The 17,050-nt window shown below is 36.7% G+C and overlaps 4 protein-coding genes and 1 long non-coding RNA gene across 5 annotated transcripts; 4 read left to right on the forward strand and 1 right to left on the reverse strand.

Moving 5' to 3' along the window:
* Positions 1-459: 459 nt before the first annotated feature.
* On the forward strand, positions 460-891 carry LOC141595731 (F-box protein CPR1-like). Its single transcript, XM_074415697.1, has one exon. It carries the CDS (start codon positions 460-462, stop codon positions 889-891), a length of 432 nt encoding a protein of 143 aa, XP_074271798.1.
* Positions 892-1,657: 766 nt separating this feature from the next.
* LOC141595732 (F-box/kelch-repeat protein At3g06240-like) lies at positions 1,658-2,071 on the forward strand. The gene has a single exon (XM_074415698.1). It carries the CDS (start codon positions 1,658-1,660, stop codon positions 2,069-2,071), a length of 414 nt encoding a protein of 137 aa, XP_074271799.1.
* Positions 2,072-3,493: 1,422 nt separating this feature from the next.
* Positions 3,494-6,497, forward strand: LOC141597295 (F-box protein CPR1-like). Its single transcript, XM_074417693.1, has 2 exons — positions 3,494-4,787; positions 6,037-6,497. Exons 1-2 carry the CDS (start codon positions 3,553-3,555, stop codon positions 6,083-6,085), a joined length of 1,284 nt encoding a protein of 427 aa, XP_074273794.1. The 5' UTR covers positions 3,494-3,552; the 3' UTR covers positions 6,086-6,497.
* A 1,266-nt stretch (positions 6,498-7,763) lies between these two features.
* LOC141595858 (uncharacterized) lies at positions 7,764-9,302 on the forward strand. The gene is made up of 2 exons (XR_012522323.1): positions 7,764-7,988; positions 8,386-9,302. It is a non-coding gene; the product is annotated as an uncharacterized LOC141595858 (long non-coding RNA).
* Positions 9,303-11,021: 1,719 nt separating this feature from the next.
* On the reverse strand, positions 11,022-11,519 carry LOC141595733 (uncharacterized). The gene has a single exon (XM_074415699.1). It carries the CDS (start codon positions 11,517-11,519, stop codon positions 11,022-11,024), a length of 498 nt encoding a protein of 165 aa, XP_074271800.1.
* Positions 11,520-17,050: the final 5,531 nt, after the last annotated feature.

Genomic DNA, 17,050 nt, shown 5'->3' on the forward strand with positions numbered 1-17,050 from the left:
CCCGGATGTCGCTCAATTTGAGTAACACCCCGGATGTCGCTCAATTTGAGTAACACCCGATGTCGGCATCTCATTTTCCTTACTCTTTTAATAATATTTATAGATGGAGTAACATAGCGTATTATTTTGAATCTTTGTGTACGGTTCTTAACCTCAATAAAGAGGATCGAGGCGAATTAAGGAGAGAAGCCCAAAGAATAATTTAATTTAATTTAATTACTATTTTAGTTTTATTTTAATAAACCAACATAAAATGGCGTTGGAGATATTACTACTCGCATTACTAAGGTTTATAGCTTGAATGCCAATTCTTGTACCACACTCGATATCGAGTTTCCAACAGATTGAGTGGAAGGAGGGCATTACCATGGGGTTGTAGTTAATTACTATTTGGTGCATTGGATGTTCTGGAGTCCATCTCTGCGTAAACGTAGGATCGGTTGCTTTGATGTTTGTAAGATGAGTTGGACTGATGATGTGCTATTGCCTCGCTATTATTATTATGATCCAACTCGCAGGAACTACTTCCTCCTTGATATCGGGGTACTTGATGGTGTTTTGTGTTCCACATTTGAAAATAAAGTCGATTCTTGCTTCGATGTATGGGTGATGATGGAACATGGGGTTCAAGATTCATGGTTCAAGTTGTTTAGCATTCCCATTTCCAATAATTTACTAGATGGGGTCATCCCGGTTGCTAGACGCAGTAAGTCCCTTGAATTTCTAATCCGCCAGCGTCATAGTTCTAAGTTTTACTGGTACGATATGGCTGATGGTCGAATGAGTGACGCAAAATTTGATGGAGTTCCGACTTATTCGGGGTTTGAAACGTATATGTGCAGCAGGAGCATGGTTAAACTTCCCGGTGGCAGACTGTTTGAGGATCGTTAGGAAATTCCCAAGTATATGATGTCTTTCTTTGATAAGACTGAAGGGATGAAATCGTGGGAACGAGCTTGTGACTTATGGTGCACAGGCCTCAATCTCTAGCACTAATGTCGGTAAGATGTGGTTGTTCGTATTATACAGCTTAAGTGATGAGTTTTGACACACATATTTGGGCAATACCCCATTTTTTTTCATTCGCAGTGAGTCGGGCATAAAACTGATGAATTACTCGACAAGTTTAAGGTTAGTCGATCAGCGGCGTATTTCACCATTTCAGAGCCCTTCCTTTTGTTCTAAATTGATTATTAGCAGCAAGCTTCAGTCCCATATACATCACTGGACTGCGAAGCTTCTAAATGGTTGGTTTTTTTTTTTTTTTTTTTTTTTTTTTTTTTTCTATTTCAAAAAATTTATCGTCTCAGGTGCAAGCGCCCCCCCGTAATCACCATTGGTTCCGCCATTGCTGCTTGGATAATAAGTCACAAGTTCGAATCTTCCTCTTCTTATAAACAAAAATATCAGTTTGTATTCAAATAGAAAACTATACTCTGTATTTACAAATATTACTCTATTAGTATTAGGATACTTCACTAAATTAATTATACTTGCTGATGGATTAGAAGATTAAGTTGGTTATTTATTTGCGATTTAGGATTACGAAATAATGTCAGATTCCTTTTAGAAGGAGGTATGAGACAACACTATAAATAGGGATGTTATATATACATACCATATTGCCATAAAATATACGCTTACATACGATTTAAGTATGAAGCGAAAAACGAGCGGTTGTACACTTCCAGAGGAGCTAGTCATAGACATCTTATTCAGACTACCAGTGAAGACTCTGGTACGCTCTAGGTGCGTTTGCAAGTCATGGCGTGACCTGATTACCAGTCGGGATTTTGTCAAACTCCACCTAAACTGTTCCCTTGAACGAAACTCGGGCGTTATTCTCCTCCATTATTCTTCTGTGCCCTCCTTCCTTGCCTCTTTCGACTTCAACCATCCTCGACGTCCAGCAGTTGAACTTCATTATCCCGACATGGTTAAATTAGCGAAGAAGAAATTTGATATTCGTGAGATTGTAGGCATCTGCAATGGAATTGTCTGCTTTGAAAAGGCGGAGATGTTAGTATTTTATAATCCTGCCACCCGGGAATCCATAGATTGGCGGTTTTGAGGGGACGTCTACATACAATGACGTACGGCAATGGTATTGGTATATGGATGGTAAATGAAGACGACAATCGTTGGGTTCAAATTTTTCATACTTCAACTCCGCCTTATTTCAAGTACATGTGGACTATGTGGCCTTTACCTTGCGCTTACTCAAAAGACGGTCACAAAATTCTTGCAGGGACCGATGGAGCGATACAAGGCTTAATTTGCTGTGATTTGGAGACTCAAACTATCAGCCGCGTTCAACGTCTTGGGTTGCCAAAAGACGATGCTAACTTCATTTCAACCCCATGGGTGGAATCCCTCGTTTCACTTGGATAATATGTATGTACCACTCCATTATATTTGTATTTAATACTTCCGTAAAATAAATTTTTCGTTTAAATGGGTTATTATTTTGTTGAATTTTGTGTAGTTTGCAACAAATCATTTTATTTTGATAAAATCTTTTTTTTGTTTGAGAACCAAGGAAAGAGAAGTAGTCACAAATAGAGGACACACTCGAACTCACGTTGCAAGTATCGGACGCACTGAACACATTGATGAAATCTAAAGAAGCCATGTCTTCGTTCATGACTACCATCTTCTTAGATTTACGCTTTCTAGGACATCTCATCCTCTTCTTCTTCATATAGTGTTCTAAGGATGCGAATTGTTATACTCCCTCTCATCCAAACCAAAGGTAACACTTCTTCAATCTATGTGAGGAATATTATTTTGAAGTGTTATCTTTGGTTTGGATAGGAGGGAGTAGTTGACAATTCACTTTTATGGTAAAAGCTCACCTTTTTACCTTCCATCACCTTTTGATAAGATTGTATAGGAATCCTTAATCGGAAATTACCTTCACCCTTTTTGAATAACTAAAGAAGGGACTTATTAAAAATATGCTCATTCATTTTAAGTTAGTCTTAAAATCTAGGCCACAATTAGGCTCTGTTTGGTAAAACTGACTGAAAAGGTACCTAAAACCTGATAAGGTACCTGAAACCTGATCAGGTGACTGAAATTAAAAAGGTACCTGAAAAGCTAGCGAAAATTGTAAACTGATAAGGTAGCTGATTAATTGTAAAGTGTTTGGTAAAACTAACTGAAAAGGTAACTGATTTTAAGACTAACTTAAAATGAATGAGCATCTTGATCAGCTTAAATAGCGGGTCAAGTAGGTCAGGCCAAACGGGCTGGCCCGTACTTGATCAGCTTAACCCGTCTTGTGTGAGCGTCACCAAATAAGATACTCCCTCCTATTCACCATTTTCTTCCCTATTTCCTTATTCGGATTATTCAGGTTTTCTTCCCTATTTCTTTTTTTGGGTTGATTTGTGTGGTCCAAATTAAATTACATGTGGGGTAGTGTGTTTTGTGTGGTACACAATCACTTTCTTATTTCTTGTGCAAAAAGGAAAGGGGAAGAATATAGTGAATAGGAGGGAGTATTTGTGATTTTGAACTTGTTTTTCGAGCCAAACTTGCTGAATTTCCATGCCTTCATCCATGGCGACCCCAATTCTCCCGCTCGATATAATCATCGATATCCTCTCTCGATTACAATCCAAAACCCTAATTCGCTTCAAATCCGTTTCTAAACAATGGTATTCACTAATCAGCTCTCCCGATTTCATCAATCTCCACTTAACTCAAACCCTAATTTCCCAAAATCTCCCCAATCTCATTGTCTCCCAAGTTTCACTCTTCTCTTCCCCAATTTCAGACAATCAAAACCATGAATTTCACTTCTCCGAGCTCGATCACCCTCTCAAACCCTTCTGCAAATATGATTTTTTTCACTACGATCCGAAATCTTCCCCCAAAATCATTGGTTCCATTAATGGCGTCCTTTGCATTTCATTGTATGACGATAAATCTTCCGTCATCTTATACAACCCATCAACCAAAACGCATCGTTTGATCCCACCTTTTTCCAATAGAAACCCTCATTTTGATGATCTTGTTGTTTTCGGGTTCGGGTTTGATTCGGTTAGTAGGGATTATAAGGTGGTAAGGATGAGTCAGACGTGTAAGAATAGGGTGGTTGTGTATCGCGAAGCGAGTGTGTATAGTTTGAGGGATGATTCATGGAAATGTGTTACTGATCAAACAACAATGGGCCAATTTGTTCTTCAAAATTGTAAGACTGTGCTTGTTAATGAGAGTTTACATTTTATTGTGTTTGATAGTAATAGTAATTTCAAGACTAGAGTCAAGTGTTTTAATCTTCTGACTGAGATATTTTCGATATTCGACCTGCCTAAGTTGCCTAAGTTTGATAGTAATGGAAGGTCTTATGTTACCAAGGAATTAGGTGGGTGTTTTTGTATGTCGGTAAACTATGAAAAGCCTATTCCTGGGATGGTGGCTGATTGGGAATTGGTACGAGCCGATTTGTGGGTAATGAAGGAACATGGGAACGAGGAGTCTTGGTTTAGGCGGTATAGTATTCGTAATCCAGCTAGTTTTGACGTTTTAACCCACCTGACACCGGTTGTTTACTCGAAAGATAATGAATGGGTTTTGCTTGAGTTGGATGACTCTTGGTTCGGCTGGTATTCTTGGACTACTAAGAGATTCGAGAGAGTTACAGTTCATGGGTTGCCTTCTAATTTTACACCTTGTAATACAAGGACGTTTTTGGATAGTCTTGTTTCTTTAGGGAAGGGTAATGATAAGGATAAAGATAAGTCCAAGGCGAAAATCGAGCCAAAGAAGAACAAAAAGAAGTAATGTTTTTTGATTGTGTTGATATGATTGTTATTATTCCCTGTTTCTAGATACATGATTTCTGATATTCTTCTTATATATACTCCGTAATTGACTTGTTTAGTTATTTCCTATGGTGGAACAATTTTGTTTAGACTTTGAGGAGGGAAAATGAGTTCCTACATTTCCCTCCCAATCCATTTTCCTCCAAGGCTTTTTGATAAGCAAGATGGGACCTTGTGTCCCTCCCTCTCCCTTCCCTTCCTTTCTCTCCAGATCCTTTTATCTTAACAAGCCCTTAATTATTATAAATGTCGTTTCTTTCCTATTAATTAATGACGTAATGTCGTGCTATAGATTTTACGAAGTACTTATGTAGACTACGATTTGCAAGTGTGTTAGTATTAAGTTGTGATGAACGATGAAAAGGGCAATTTGTTCATCTTTAAGACTCATTAACCCTTCAGAAAAATATGATGAAGGATGAGCGTATACTGATTAGGATTGAAAAATGTCATAGTAATCCAGCCATTCTCTTGAGGCGTGTCCTTGTAGTTTGTTATAGGTTATAACAGTAAACTATTGGCACATGTGGATTTGTTGGTGATAAGATACGAGATGGTGACTCGGGTTGAATTTTACTACTGCAATGCTTTAAATGCCTATGTTACTCAACTTCACTTTAACTGCATGTTGTGTGTCCGGTATTACGGTCTTCTGATACAGCATGGTACTCTGAGCCTCCAACACTTCATTTTAATCTAAAAGCATGAAATTTTTCCCGAAATAGTCTTGCCACGTCCGACACTTGCAACCGAGTCGTAGTAACGGACATTTTCTTGTAATGGCTTGTAGTCATGGTTTCTCTGTTAAACATTTGCTAGGTTTTTGGTCGGCCTTTTCAGTGGACTATTTATTCGGGTGTCATTAAATTTGTATGTTGGAGTTGTTCCAATTAGTTGCGAGTATTTTGGTAGAAATAACCGTTGCTTTAAGTGAGGCGGAAGTTAGTAATATTGGGCCAACACAGACTGACATTTATAAGTTGGTTATTCTTACTATTGGAATATGATTATACTCCCTCCATCCCGTTTATTGCTGAATAACTCTGACCCGTCATAATTAGTTAAATGTCTTAACACTGGTGTCAGTTCTCTGCAACTGTATCTTTTTCGATGTGTTGGTTGCCTGGAAAACTAATGGGGTGCATTTTGAGGCATAAACATAATAGTTTTATGACTTTTGAAACTTTTCCTTGCCTTCTTTCAGGACGGATAGGGACGATTTCTTGTCATCTGGATTTAAGCTGAGGTTATGATCAGACATAGTAAAGGCAGCGATTCTTCTGATGGGGTCTTCTTGGTACATGATGTGTTTTTTGTGCGAGAGTAGCCAAAATGGCATTTTGTTTATGATGGGAGGAAGATTCAAACTTGTGACTTATGGTCCACACATGCCTCAATCTGTGGCACTAATGTCGGTAAGATGTGGTTGTTCGTATTATACAGCTTAAGTGATGATTTTTGAGTTTTGACACACTGATATATTTTTTTTACACTCTTGTCTGTTGCCTACAACATCCGAGGGAATGCTTGTTTTTACCGTTGCTCTTTTGATATGTTCTTTTCGTTGTATGCCTCACATGTAGTGGGAAGCTTGATCCATTCCAATGCTAATGGCACCAAGCACAGGTACATAATGGATTTTATGCCCTCACTTTGGTGTTTAATCACGCCTTTTGTTCAGCCCTTGCCCCGATATTTTTTTTTTTTGTCAGATCCTTGCCCCGATATTAAATCTCACAAGTCATGTTGAATCATGACAACTTTGTGGACAGTTTGAATGTTATGGTGGCTCAGTTAACAAATTTAAGGCAGTATAGGACATAATTATGATCCACTGTCGAAATTTGGTAGCGCAAGCAGAGAGTCCGATCAAGGGTAAAAGAGCTGAACAAATAGCTTGTTCTAAGATTTTGTTCTCAAGATTTAAACAGGTTCGGCTCGATAGGACCTGAACAAATAGCTTGTTTGTGCCAAGGAGGAACATCTCTAAAAACTCAATGCTTTCATTAGGTGACCTGAACTATGACACCCTAATGTGATTTGAAACCCCAACTGACTCGACTTGACGCAAAAATTGCCCGATCCAAAATGACCCGATTTGAAACGACCCAACTCAAAAATGACCTAACAAGTTATAACTCTAATCGACCTAAATAACTTAGGGCAACTTGGTACATGGTGTGATTTTTCTTTAAATGACATTTTGTTTACAATGGGAGGAAGATTCGAACTTGTGACTTATCATCGTCCACATGCCTCAATCTCTCTCACATGTAGAGGGAAGCTTGATCCATTCTCTATTTCCCTGTGATGCTAAGAGCACCATTGCCAAGCGCGAGTACACTATGGATTTGATGTCCTCGCTTTGGTGTTTAATCGTGTTTTTTGCACGTTCTGCCCTTGCCCCGGTATTAAATCTCACGTTATGTTGAATATATGACGACTTTGTGGACAGTTTGATTGTTATGGTGGCTCAGTACAAATATTAAAGCAGTATATTACTTATTTATGATTCATTGTCGTAATTAGGCAGCGTGAGCAGAGAGCGCGATCAAGAATAAAAGTGATCCGTCCTGATTCGATGAATAAGGCTTCACATATCTAATATTCGCTCTATACTCGCTCTATAGTCTATTCACTCCAGTTATCAAAATGAAGTCTTATTCATCAAATCAGGACGGATCACGGTTTCAATGTATCACTTTTAGGCGAAATAACTCGTTTTGCCATATGCTCTTCTTGCATCGTGAACTCGTGAAGTAGCAGTCGGTTAATACTTCAAGCAATTCTTGACACAGCATCAGGACCTAGGGTTGATATCGAGCCGATGCATGGTAGAATGTAACATTCGTAGATAAAACCCTTAACACCACACCAAACTTCGAGGTTCAATTGTAAAACATTACCATTCTTAGCATGGTCGCTTTCGGAGCCGTAAACGAGACTCAAGAACAGTTGCTTACGCTGCTTGATCAACCTGATATTCCAGAATTGAAAGTGGCGTCTAAGAAATTAGTTAACGTTTTTAAAGCGCCGGAAACCTCTTACGCTAATGCGCTGTGGTTGGATCAAAGTTATTCGTTGAACGATGAATTTGAGATCGTTTTGAGGGAAATTCATAATGCTCATGTTAAAGTTGTTGATTTCGTCAATCAGGTACCATTTTTTTTTTGGTTTTAATTTTGATTATTATTTAGTAATTCGTGATAGATTAATTCAATATAGTATTGGATTTGATTACATTACATGTAAATCACGATTTAGGAAATTATGACGATTAATCCATAATTGAATCGAACTTATATGTTTAGAAGGTTTCTGTCATTTTTCTATGTGAATAAATTCCTAGCACGTCAATATCGGGTTTTACAAAGTTTGGATCAACTATGAATTGTTTTAACTAAATCGATTTGGATCTGTGTTTGATTTCAAATTATCGTATTTTGAATTAAATTCAGATTCGTAGTCATACTATATATAATCAAATCATTTGGTCGACTCAGTATTTAAAATTATTTTTGTAATTAACAAACTGAATTCGCGATTTTTGAAGGGCGATCAAGTTGTGAATGAAGCAAATGCATTGGCTAAAGAAGCAACAAAAGGGTTGATCAGACAAATACTTAGAAGAGATAACATCAAAGGCGATACCGTCTTATTGTTGGCTAACGCTTTGTATTTCAAAGGAGCTTGGCAAAAACCTTTTCTATCAAAAAAAACACAATAAATAGCTCCTTTAATCGTCTTGACGGAGTCAAAGTTCGAGTTCCCTTCATGAGACAAGCGTGCAAGTACTACGACTATGGAACGTATAACGACTGCCAAGTTATAAGGATGCCATACAAATGTGCTTCGGAAAAGATCTTCTCAATGTATGTCTTTCTTCCATTTGAGAATGATGGATTACCAAATGTCATGGAAAACATCAAGATTATTGATCAAACTCGAGTATGTCAAGGTCGATAAGCTCTCAATCCCAAAATTTAAGTTTGAATCCGATATTGATCTAAAGAATACGATGAAACAATTTGGGATGACGTTACCCTTTGAAGAAAACTGCAAGGATTTTTCAGGAATCGCTGATAGTAGTACTAAGCCGCTTTTTATAAGTGATATATTTCAGAAAAGTTGTGTCGAATTAAATGAAAAAGGGACAACAGCAGCAACTGTTAGTCGCGGGATTGTTGCTACATGCGGGAGGCGTATGGGGCCGCCTCCACCAGAAATAAGATTTGTGGCGGATCACCCGTTCATGTTTGTGATTAAGGAAAATGTTTCCGGTGCTATACTCTTTGTTGGTACAATGCTAGATCCCAAACAAAAACTCTAGATTCGAAGTTTGATTTTTTGAGTGGTTGATACTTGATGTTAGTTATGTTTAATCCATAGGTACAATAAAAAAAGAACATTTGTTGATTTAAGTTGTAGTTGAGATTATTTTTTTTGGCATAATAATGTTGTTTTTGTCGAATTAACTTGTACCTTGCATGTTTTAAGTATTACTCCCTACTATATTAATTAGGGCGTCACTAAGTGATTCTATCTAATATCGTGAGTGCTACCCTAATTAAAAATAAATTAATAATTATTTTGTTTGCTTTATTATGAACCGCTACAATAACTTGGATGCATGCTCCAACTAATATCGTGACCGCCACCCTAATTAAAAGTAAATTTCCAACCCGGCCCGCCTTGGCCCACCATTTTAGTAAAAAAAATACACAGGCCAGCCAACCCGGCCTACCCTCCACCTATCACGGGCCTGGCCCGGGTCAAACATATCCCAGCCCAGCCCAGCCAAGCCCGTCTTCCCCCTGTCGGTTCAGGGCCTGACCAGAAGCCCGACCCGAAGACAACTCTAGATACTACACATATACATAGAACTATTTAACTTATATATTTTGCATAAAATTGGATTTTCTAATATCGTTCAAAAATTTCTCTACGGAACTTCCGACCTTATATTTTGTTTTAGAAACCCTAGTTGTTAGAATTTCCATAATAAATTAATAATTCAATCATATATAAGCTACACAACATATATAACCCCTAACGTCTAAACCAACCCTACCCTAGTTCGTTCTTCATTAAAATCTTGACAATGAAGTTTCCGATGCAAGTTGCAAAACATGTCATCCAAAGAAACCTTTGAAAGGGCAGGAGCACGGTTTGCTCTCCGGCGTCAATTGACGCCGTTCTTAGCATGCTCACTGTCGGAGCCGTAGGTAAGACTCAAGGACAGTTGCTTAATTTGCTTGGACACCGTGATATTCCTGAACTAGCTTTAAACCCGTGCAAAAAAATGCAGGGGTCGAAAACGCACGGCTTAAACCCGTGCAACAAAAAAATGCAGGGGTCGAAAACGCACGGCTTAAACCTCATTTTATCATATGATGATAATTTTGCCAAAAACTTCACACAACAACAATAAATTTTAACCCTCTATTTCAACCTTCCTTCTCATCCGTTTATGTTTATGATTAGAGAAGATGTTTCTGGTGCTATACTCTTTGTTGGTACTGTGCTAGATCCTAAGTAGTATACATGATGATTCTTTTGCATTACACAAGATTTAAGATTTTTTTTTTTTTTTTTTTTTTTTTTTTTTTTTTTTTTTTTGCTGAGAGGTTGATATTTGATGTTAGTAGGTTTAATAGATGAAATAAAATAAACTTTTTCTTAATTTTTATGTTAAAATTAAAGGTAAATACAAATGACCGTAACAGAAGGAGCAGTAGCAAACAAATGAAAATTCTCCAACAACCCACAAGACTCATGCTGATTTTCATTTAATTATTGACCTTATATGCAACATAATTAACTTAGATACTTGGTGCAGTGACGGAACTAACAGTGTTAGTAGAGACGGTTGTCCCTGCAAGACAGCGAAAATTTCAAAAACCAATAGTTACGTCACATCCCAAAGCCGTATTATATCACAATAAATGTATTCGTACACTAAAGCTAAAATAAAGTAAGAAAAGAAAAAGTTAGTTATATAATTAAATCGATCTCATGATTAGTGGCGGATTTAAGGGGGCTAGCAGGAGCGCTCACCTATACTAGAAAATGAAAATCTCGCAAATTTTAGTTAAAATTTTCGATATTTTTTTTTCGAGTTTGTTTTATAGCATTAGTTGTACGCCCCCACTAACCTCAAATCCTGACTCCGCATGCAAAACAACATGATTAAGCATTAGAAACCAACAAATTTTGATTCCTCTCCAAAGAAAGTTGCTTCTGTAGCTGCATTTGCTTTTTAAACCTTTGTATGAACAAATCAGCTGCTTGGTCAATATCTTCATCCCCTACCTCCACCGTACCCTCCACCGCACCACCGCCGTGTACCATTATCGCCTCCGTCTCCACCTCTGCCTCCATCTCTGCCTCTGACTCCTTGAACAACTCATGTGTTAGGCTTAGCCCTTCATATTCATCATAACTACTGGTTATTGTAGCTTCGTCGCCTACGACGTCCTCAAGTTTGTTCTCGTCGTGGTGGCGGGGACGGTGAGACGACGATGAGGGCGGTTGCGAGACGAGGGCGTGGAGGGATTGGGTTAATGAGGTTTTATCAATGTTTTTGTGTAGGAGAAAGAATATCATTATACGTATTCTTAACTCGTTTGTTTTGTTTGACAATGCTGTTATAATCTTCTTCCATAATCCTCTTACTCTCACCCTCATTTTTTTCCTACACAAAAAACAACAAATAACAATTGTTGGAATTTTTGAACAATACAATTTTATGATAAAAGAATATATATAGGGTGAAATGAGATTATGTATGGAGAAGTTTATATATGTATATATAGACACTAAAACTAAAACAATTAAAATTAAAGGTACGTACGTAACGTAATTAGTTTGAATAAGAAGTTGGCTAGTTAATAGAGGATTAGAGGGAAAGTGATATGTGGCAGAAGATCATGTAATCTTGGAGTTTGGTTAGATATTGTCGTATAAGACGGTCTTATAGTAACAGTATTGGCAGACCTATTATATAAAATGTGTATTTTATTTTTTTTATTTTTTCGGTTAATTGTTAATGTGTTTTTATAGTTATCTCATAATACGTTTAATTTGAAACTGTCTTACAAGAGACTTAGTCGATTAAATAAACAGAGCCACAGAGGGCAAGGATTAAATCAATTTATGTGTGTTATATGTCCGTTGTTTTGCTGCAATTGGAAGGATAGTGTGATGGAATGAATGATGGGAGGGTTATACACTTATACTTAAGCATAAAATCTCATTTGTGACAGCACGTATCCGTCAATTTGGAGTGACGGATACCATTTTCTCTCACAAATGACCCAAATAAAGGAGAGAGGGAAGCACATGGAGGTGCCCCCACCTTGTCCCCCCTATTCGTTTTGTGAGTGACATTACCCGTCACTTGTTCCTACCCGTCTCCAGCAAGACTAATTGATACTTAAGGGGCAAGCTTTTGCTTTGTTGCTTTGTTACTTTTTGCTTTTTGTTTGTGTGTGTTTGGAAGAAAGGGTCCAAATTTTCAAAGGTAAACTATAAAGTGGAAGTGAGAAGAAGGCTCCTTTGGGATAATTATGTTTTTCTAATCAAGTTTTTTTGGTGTTAATTAGGTTTAAGACTCTAGATTTTAGCAATTTGTCAACAAAAGCAATTTATGGAGAGTTTTCTTTTTGTTCTTTGTGTTTAGACTTTTGTTTGATTAAAGCTTCCTTTATTCACAAAATCTTATTATAGACGACAACTATCCGTCTATAACTAAAGACGGGCCAAGTAACATACCACATTACGCATAAAACAAACAACAACTTGTGTGGTGGGGCCCAAAAATATCACCACTTTAAAGGTATTTGACCCGTCTCTTGCTATAGACGGATATATCCGTCTATAACAAGACTTATTGTCCTTTCTTAGTTGAGTCATTTTCTTATCATTCATTTTAATCATTTTCATCACATTAAGAATGAAATATCGGAAGAAATTCAGTCCTCGTTTGTTTGGACTAAAATTTTTTAAACTGTACTAAATTAAATTGAATTAAGCAGAATTGGTGAGAAGAATAAAAATGAACTAAACTAAACTCATAATAACTGAACTCAGTGGCGGAGTTAGCATTTGCCGCTAAAAGGCGAAATTTTTTAGGAAAAACAAATAATAATATCATAATTAACTTGAAAGAAGTTCAAAATTTAACAAAAAAAAAAAGTTGGATTTTTTCATTTTTCAGTTCGACCATTTTTTTTCACGTTTATATCATATTTTTTTTGACATTTTGGTAATTGTTTGCAAATGAAAATCCTTTTTGGTGCTAAACGTTACTCGGACCAATGTGTTAAGGTCAATAAAAAGTTTCAGATCGACGTCCAAAGCCCAAATATATCAAACCAAAAGTCAGTGGCAATCTAATGATGATCCAATGGGCTTATGTACCTAGCCCAGCTTCAGAACATTATTTCATGTTGGATTCTAGGTTGATGATCAAATTTTAGCAAAAACCAGCTCAATAACACAAAGCCCAATTAAATAATTTAATAAACTTGTAAAAATGTAATCATTCTCATCCAAATCAAAGGTAATACTTACTTTTGGTACTATTTATAAACGTAGGGAATTTTTGATATTATTCATAATCTATAAGACAATATAATCATGTGAGATTTTATTTGATTTATCGTCATAAATGCATATAAGAATATCAAATTTTTATAATTTTTAATAATGTGTAACTAAAGATATTCACGTTGCAAAACATGCTCGCCAAATGTGATAAACCAACTGTTACCTTTGGTTTGGATGAGATGAAGTAGTTTATTTTAATATCTTACATATTTAAATAGTCAATATTCATTATAAAATATCGAGGAATCAAAATAAAACCGAAATATGAATAATATTAAATTTAAAGTTTGGGCATTTTTCCTTTTAAGTCGATCCTACATGAGAGTTGTTGAAAGCCTGAAAGTCTAATCGTCCTTTGTTGGTGGGCTATCAATACTAAGTAGACCTGTCAAATTCTGATCCGACCCAAAATCTAACCCGATCCGGTTTTTCAGGGTCAATGCCCGCCCGTAAATTCCACCCATAGCTTATCCGAACCCAAAATATCCAAATCTGTAACCCATACTAACCTAAACTCAAAGACATTCGAATTGACAATTATTTGACGCGACAAAGAAAAACGATGTTTCAATATGTTAGGTTAATTGGTGACCCATGACCCCAAAAGAAGCTAGCGTGCATTGGACCAAGACGACCCCACTCAACCAACATACTTAACATCAAACCCACATTCATCTGGCTTTATTTGGTAGCTGTACCTTACTCATTCTCATTATTAGCTCCACCCCACTATATTAAATCTACCGGTTGGTCTTGCTTTAGACGGTATATTTTGGTCTAAAACAATAAGATGAAATTTTATAACTATTTTACAGTGAAATGTAACCCCTATTAAAAAACAAGTTACCATAAACTATAAACTGCCTATAGCATTATGGTTACATTTAACATAAAATAAAGCTTCGGACGAAAAGTGGTCGTCGAAAAAAGAATTTGCGTTAATCTACAGTCAATTTCTCTGAATACATTTGTATACTTGTATCTGTCTCAAAACTAAAACATGTCAAATAATATTACATAGCTAGATAAGTGTGTTGCTATTTGGTTTTATCCCAGTTATTTAACCCCTCTTAAATTTAAGGCTGATATACGTATTATAAACAGAAAATTGTGATTAATAAAAACCATAAAGTATACGATGATTTGAATACATATGTTCTTCATCAAATAAGGATAGCTTCATGTGCAAGACATCGAAGATATTTTGGATGAAGCTAGAAGACTTGATAGCTGGACTTATAACAAACTTTGACTGTTGTAACAAACTTTGACTGATAATCAGTTAGGCTATACTTGTATATATACCAACACATTGTAACAGTTTCATTAAGTTAATACAATAACAAACTTTATTTACATCTTTGCATAATTCTCTGAGTAATTGTAAAGTTCAAGCTCAAGCTTTCATCCATGGCTTCCTCTCATATTGTTAGTGTTGTTACTCTGATTACACTTCTACCATTTTACATGGTATCAGAGCCAGGTTTAAGATCCTGTTTCTGTTTACCTGTTCATCATTCTTCCGCATTTTTCCCTATTTTTCTAGTTTTTAATTCACACAAAAACATACAGATTCATATTTTTTCTTTCAAATTCTCATTCTCATCATATTTCTGCGATTGTTTTGATTTCTTTACTCAAAATCATCAAAAATGACGAATGATACTTAAGTTTCTACTGGTGATGCATCATATAGCAGTCCGTATGATGATCCTCTTTTTCTATCTAATTCTGATCACGCAAACATGTCTTTAACATCTACGCCATTCTCTGGAAAGAATTTCTTGTCTTGGAGTCGAGGAGTGATGATGGCGTTGAATACGAAGAATAAGCGCGGTTTTATCACTGGAACTGTTGCTATACCTGCAATTGATTCTCCAAGCATTCTCAGTGGATGCGTTGTGATAATATGGTGAGGTGTTGGCTTGTCAACTCCATTGATTCAGAGATTAAGGAAGGTTTCTTATCCTGCAAATCAGCGAAATTGTTGTGGACTGACATATGTGAAAGATATGGTCAGTCAAATGCACCACTGCTGTATCAGCTGAAGAAAGAGTTGAAGAACATCTCGCAAGAAAATTCTAGTGTTGTTGAGTATTTCAACAAGCTGAAAAGACATTGGGATGATGTTGAGGAGTTAGAGGAGATACCTGAGTGTAGTTGTGGTGCTATGGATAAATGCACTTGTAATTTATACAAGAAGTTGTTGGAGATTGCTTCAAGAGAAAAAGTAATCAATTTTCTCAGGGGATTAGGTGATGCTTATGAGAATCTAAGGACTAACATTCTGGCTACGGATCCTATGCCTATGATCAACAAGGCATATTCAATTGTGCAGCAAGTGGAAAGTCAGAAAATGATAACAAATGTGATCAATTCTGGTCAAAATGCAAGTGCTATAAATGCAGCAAATTCCGCTGATAAACAACCTTAGAATGTGTGGAAAAGAGATCAAAAGAAAACCAAAGTTGATGATCGTTGGTGTACTGAGTGTCAGAAGAAAGGTCACACGCTTGAGACATGTTTTGTGAAGAATCCTGAACTAAGAAAGAAGTTTCTAGCTTGTTTTTCTGGTAATACAACGAGTTCTCCTGCAGCAGCTCAATCTAGTTCGAATCCTGGTGTTTTTCCTGGTTATAATTCATATTCTGGTTATAATAAGGCTGCTGGATCTTCTGCACCTCCTGGTTATGTATCTCAAACTGCACCCCCTGGTTATGGATCTCAAGCACCTCCTGGCTATGTTCCTACTGCACCTGGTCCTTCTGGTTATGCTCATAATGCAGCTGCACCAGTTCAGTTTGATCCTCAGCTATTGACAACATTCTACAATCAAATGATGCATCTTGCTCAGGCTTAGCAGGATAATCCTTTTGATAGCTCAGATGTATCTGTCAACTTTGCAGGTATATCCTTAGCTAATCATTCTCACACTGCTTTATCTAGCACTGAATGGATTATAGATTCAGGTGCTTCTTATCAGATGTGTGGCAATCCTGCGTTATTCACTACGTTGCATAGATTATTTGTGCCTTTACAAGTAGGTTTACCGGATGGATCCATTCAAAATGTTACTTACACTGAAGATATTAGACTACCTAATGGCATCATCTTAGTTAAGACACTTTATGTGCCAGCTTTTAGGCATAATCTTTTGTCTGTAAGCAAGTTGTTAATTACTACTGGCTTACTAATACAGTTTTCTGTGGGACATTGCATTATCCAGGACCCTGTTTCTAGCTGTCCTGTGGCAGTTGGTATACAAGAAAAAGGCCTGTACAAGTTGAGACATACTGTTCAGAGAGCTTCTGGTTCCCAGACTATGTCTCTTGCTCATAATAAAATTGATAATAAAGCTGTTCATAATGTTCTTAGTAGGGACTGTTCTTCATCAAAGATGTCTAATTGTAATAGTGATCCTATTGATTCTACTGCTTGTAATAGTCATGCTGTTGTTGAGCTTTTACATGCCAGATTAGGACACACTTCCTTAGCTAAAATGCAATGTATTGATCCATCTGAATGTAATAAATTGAAAAATTATGTGTGTGACACATGTTTGCAAGCAAAATTACATAGATTTCCTTTCATGAGAAGCTCTAGTAGAG

Source organism: Silene latifolia, chromosome 8 (genome assembly GCF_048544455.1).
Source record: "Silene latifolia isolate original U9 population chromosome 8, ASM4854445v1, whole genome shotgun sequence".
NCBI classification, from domain to species: Eukaryota; Viridiplantae; Streptophyta; class Magnoliopsida; order Caryophyllales; family Caryophyllaceae; genus Silene; species Silene latifolia.

Bases quoted from the DNA above. Each gene is read 5' to 3' on its own strand.
- LOC141595732 (XM_074415698.1), top strand. From the start codon at position 1,658: ATGAAGCGAAAAACGAGCGGTTGTACACTTCCAGAGGAGCTAGTCATA.
- LOC141597295 (XM_074417693.1), top strand. From the start codon at position 3,553: ATGCCTTCATCCATGGCGACCCCAATTCTCCCGCTCGATATAATCATC. The intron at 4,788-6,036 runs GTAATGTTTTTT...GCCTTCTTTCAG, and splicing joins CCAAAGAAGAACAAAAAGAA to GACGGATAGGGACGATTTCT.
- LOC141595731 (XM_074415697.1), top strand. From the start codon at position 460: ATGAGTTGGACTGATGATGTGCTATTGCCTCGCTATTATTATTATGAT.
- LOC141595733 (XM_074415699.1), bottom strand. From the start codon at position 11,519: ATGAGGGTGAGAGTAAGAGGATTATGGAAGAAGATTATAACAGCATTG.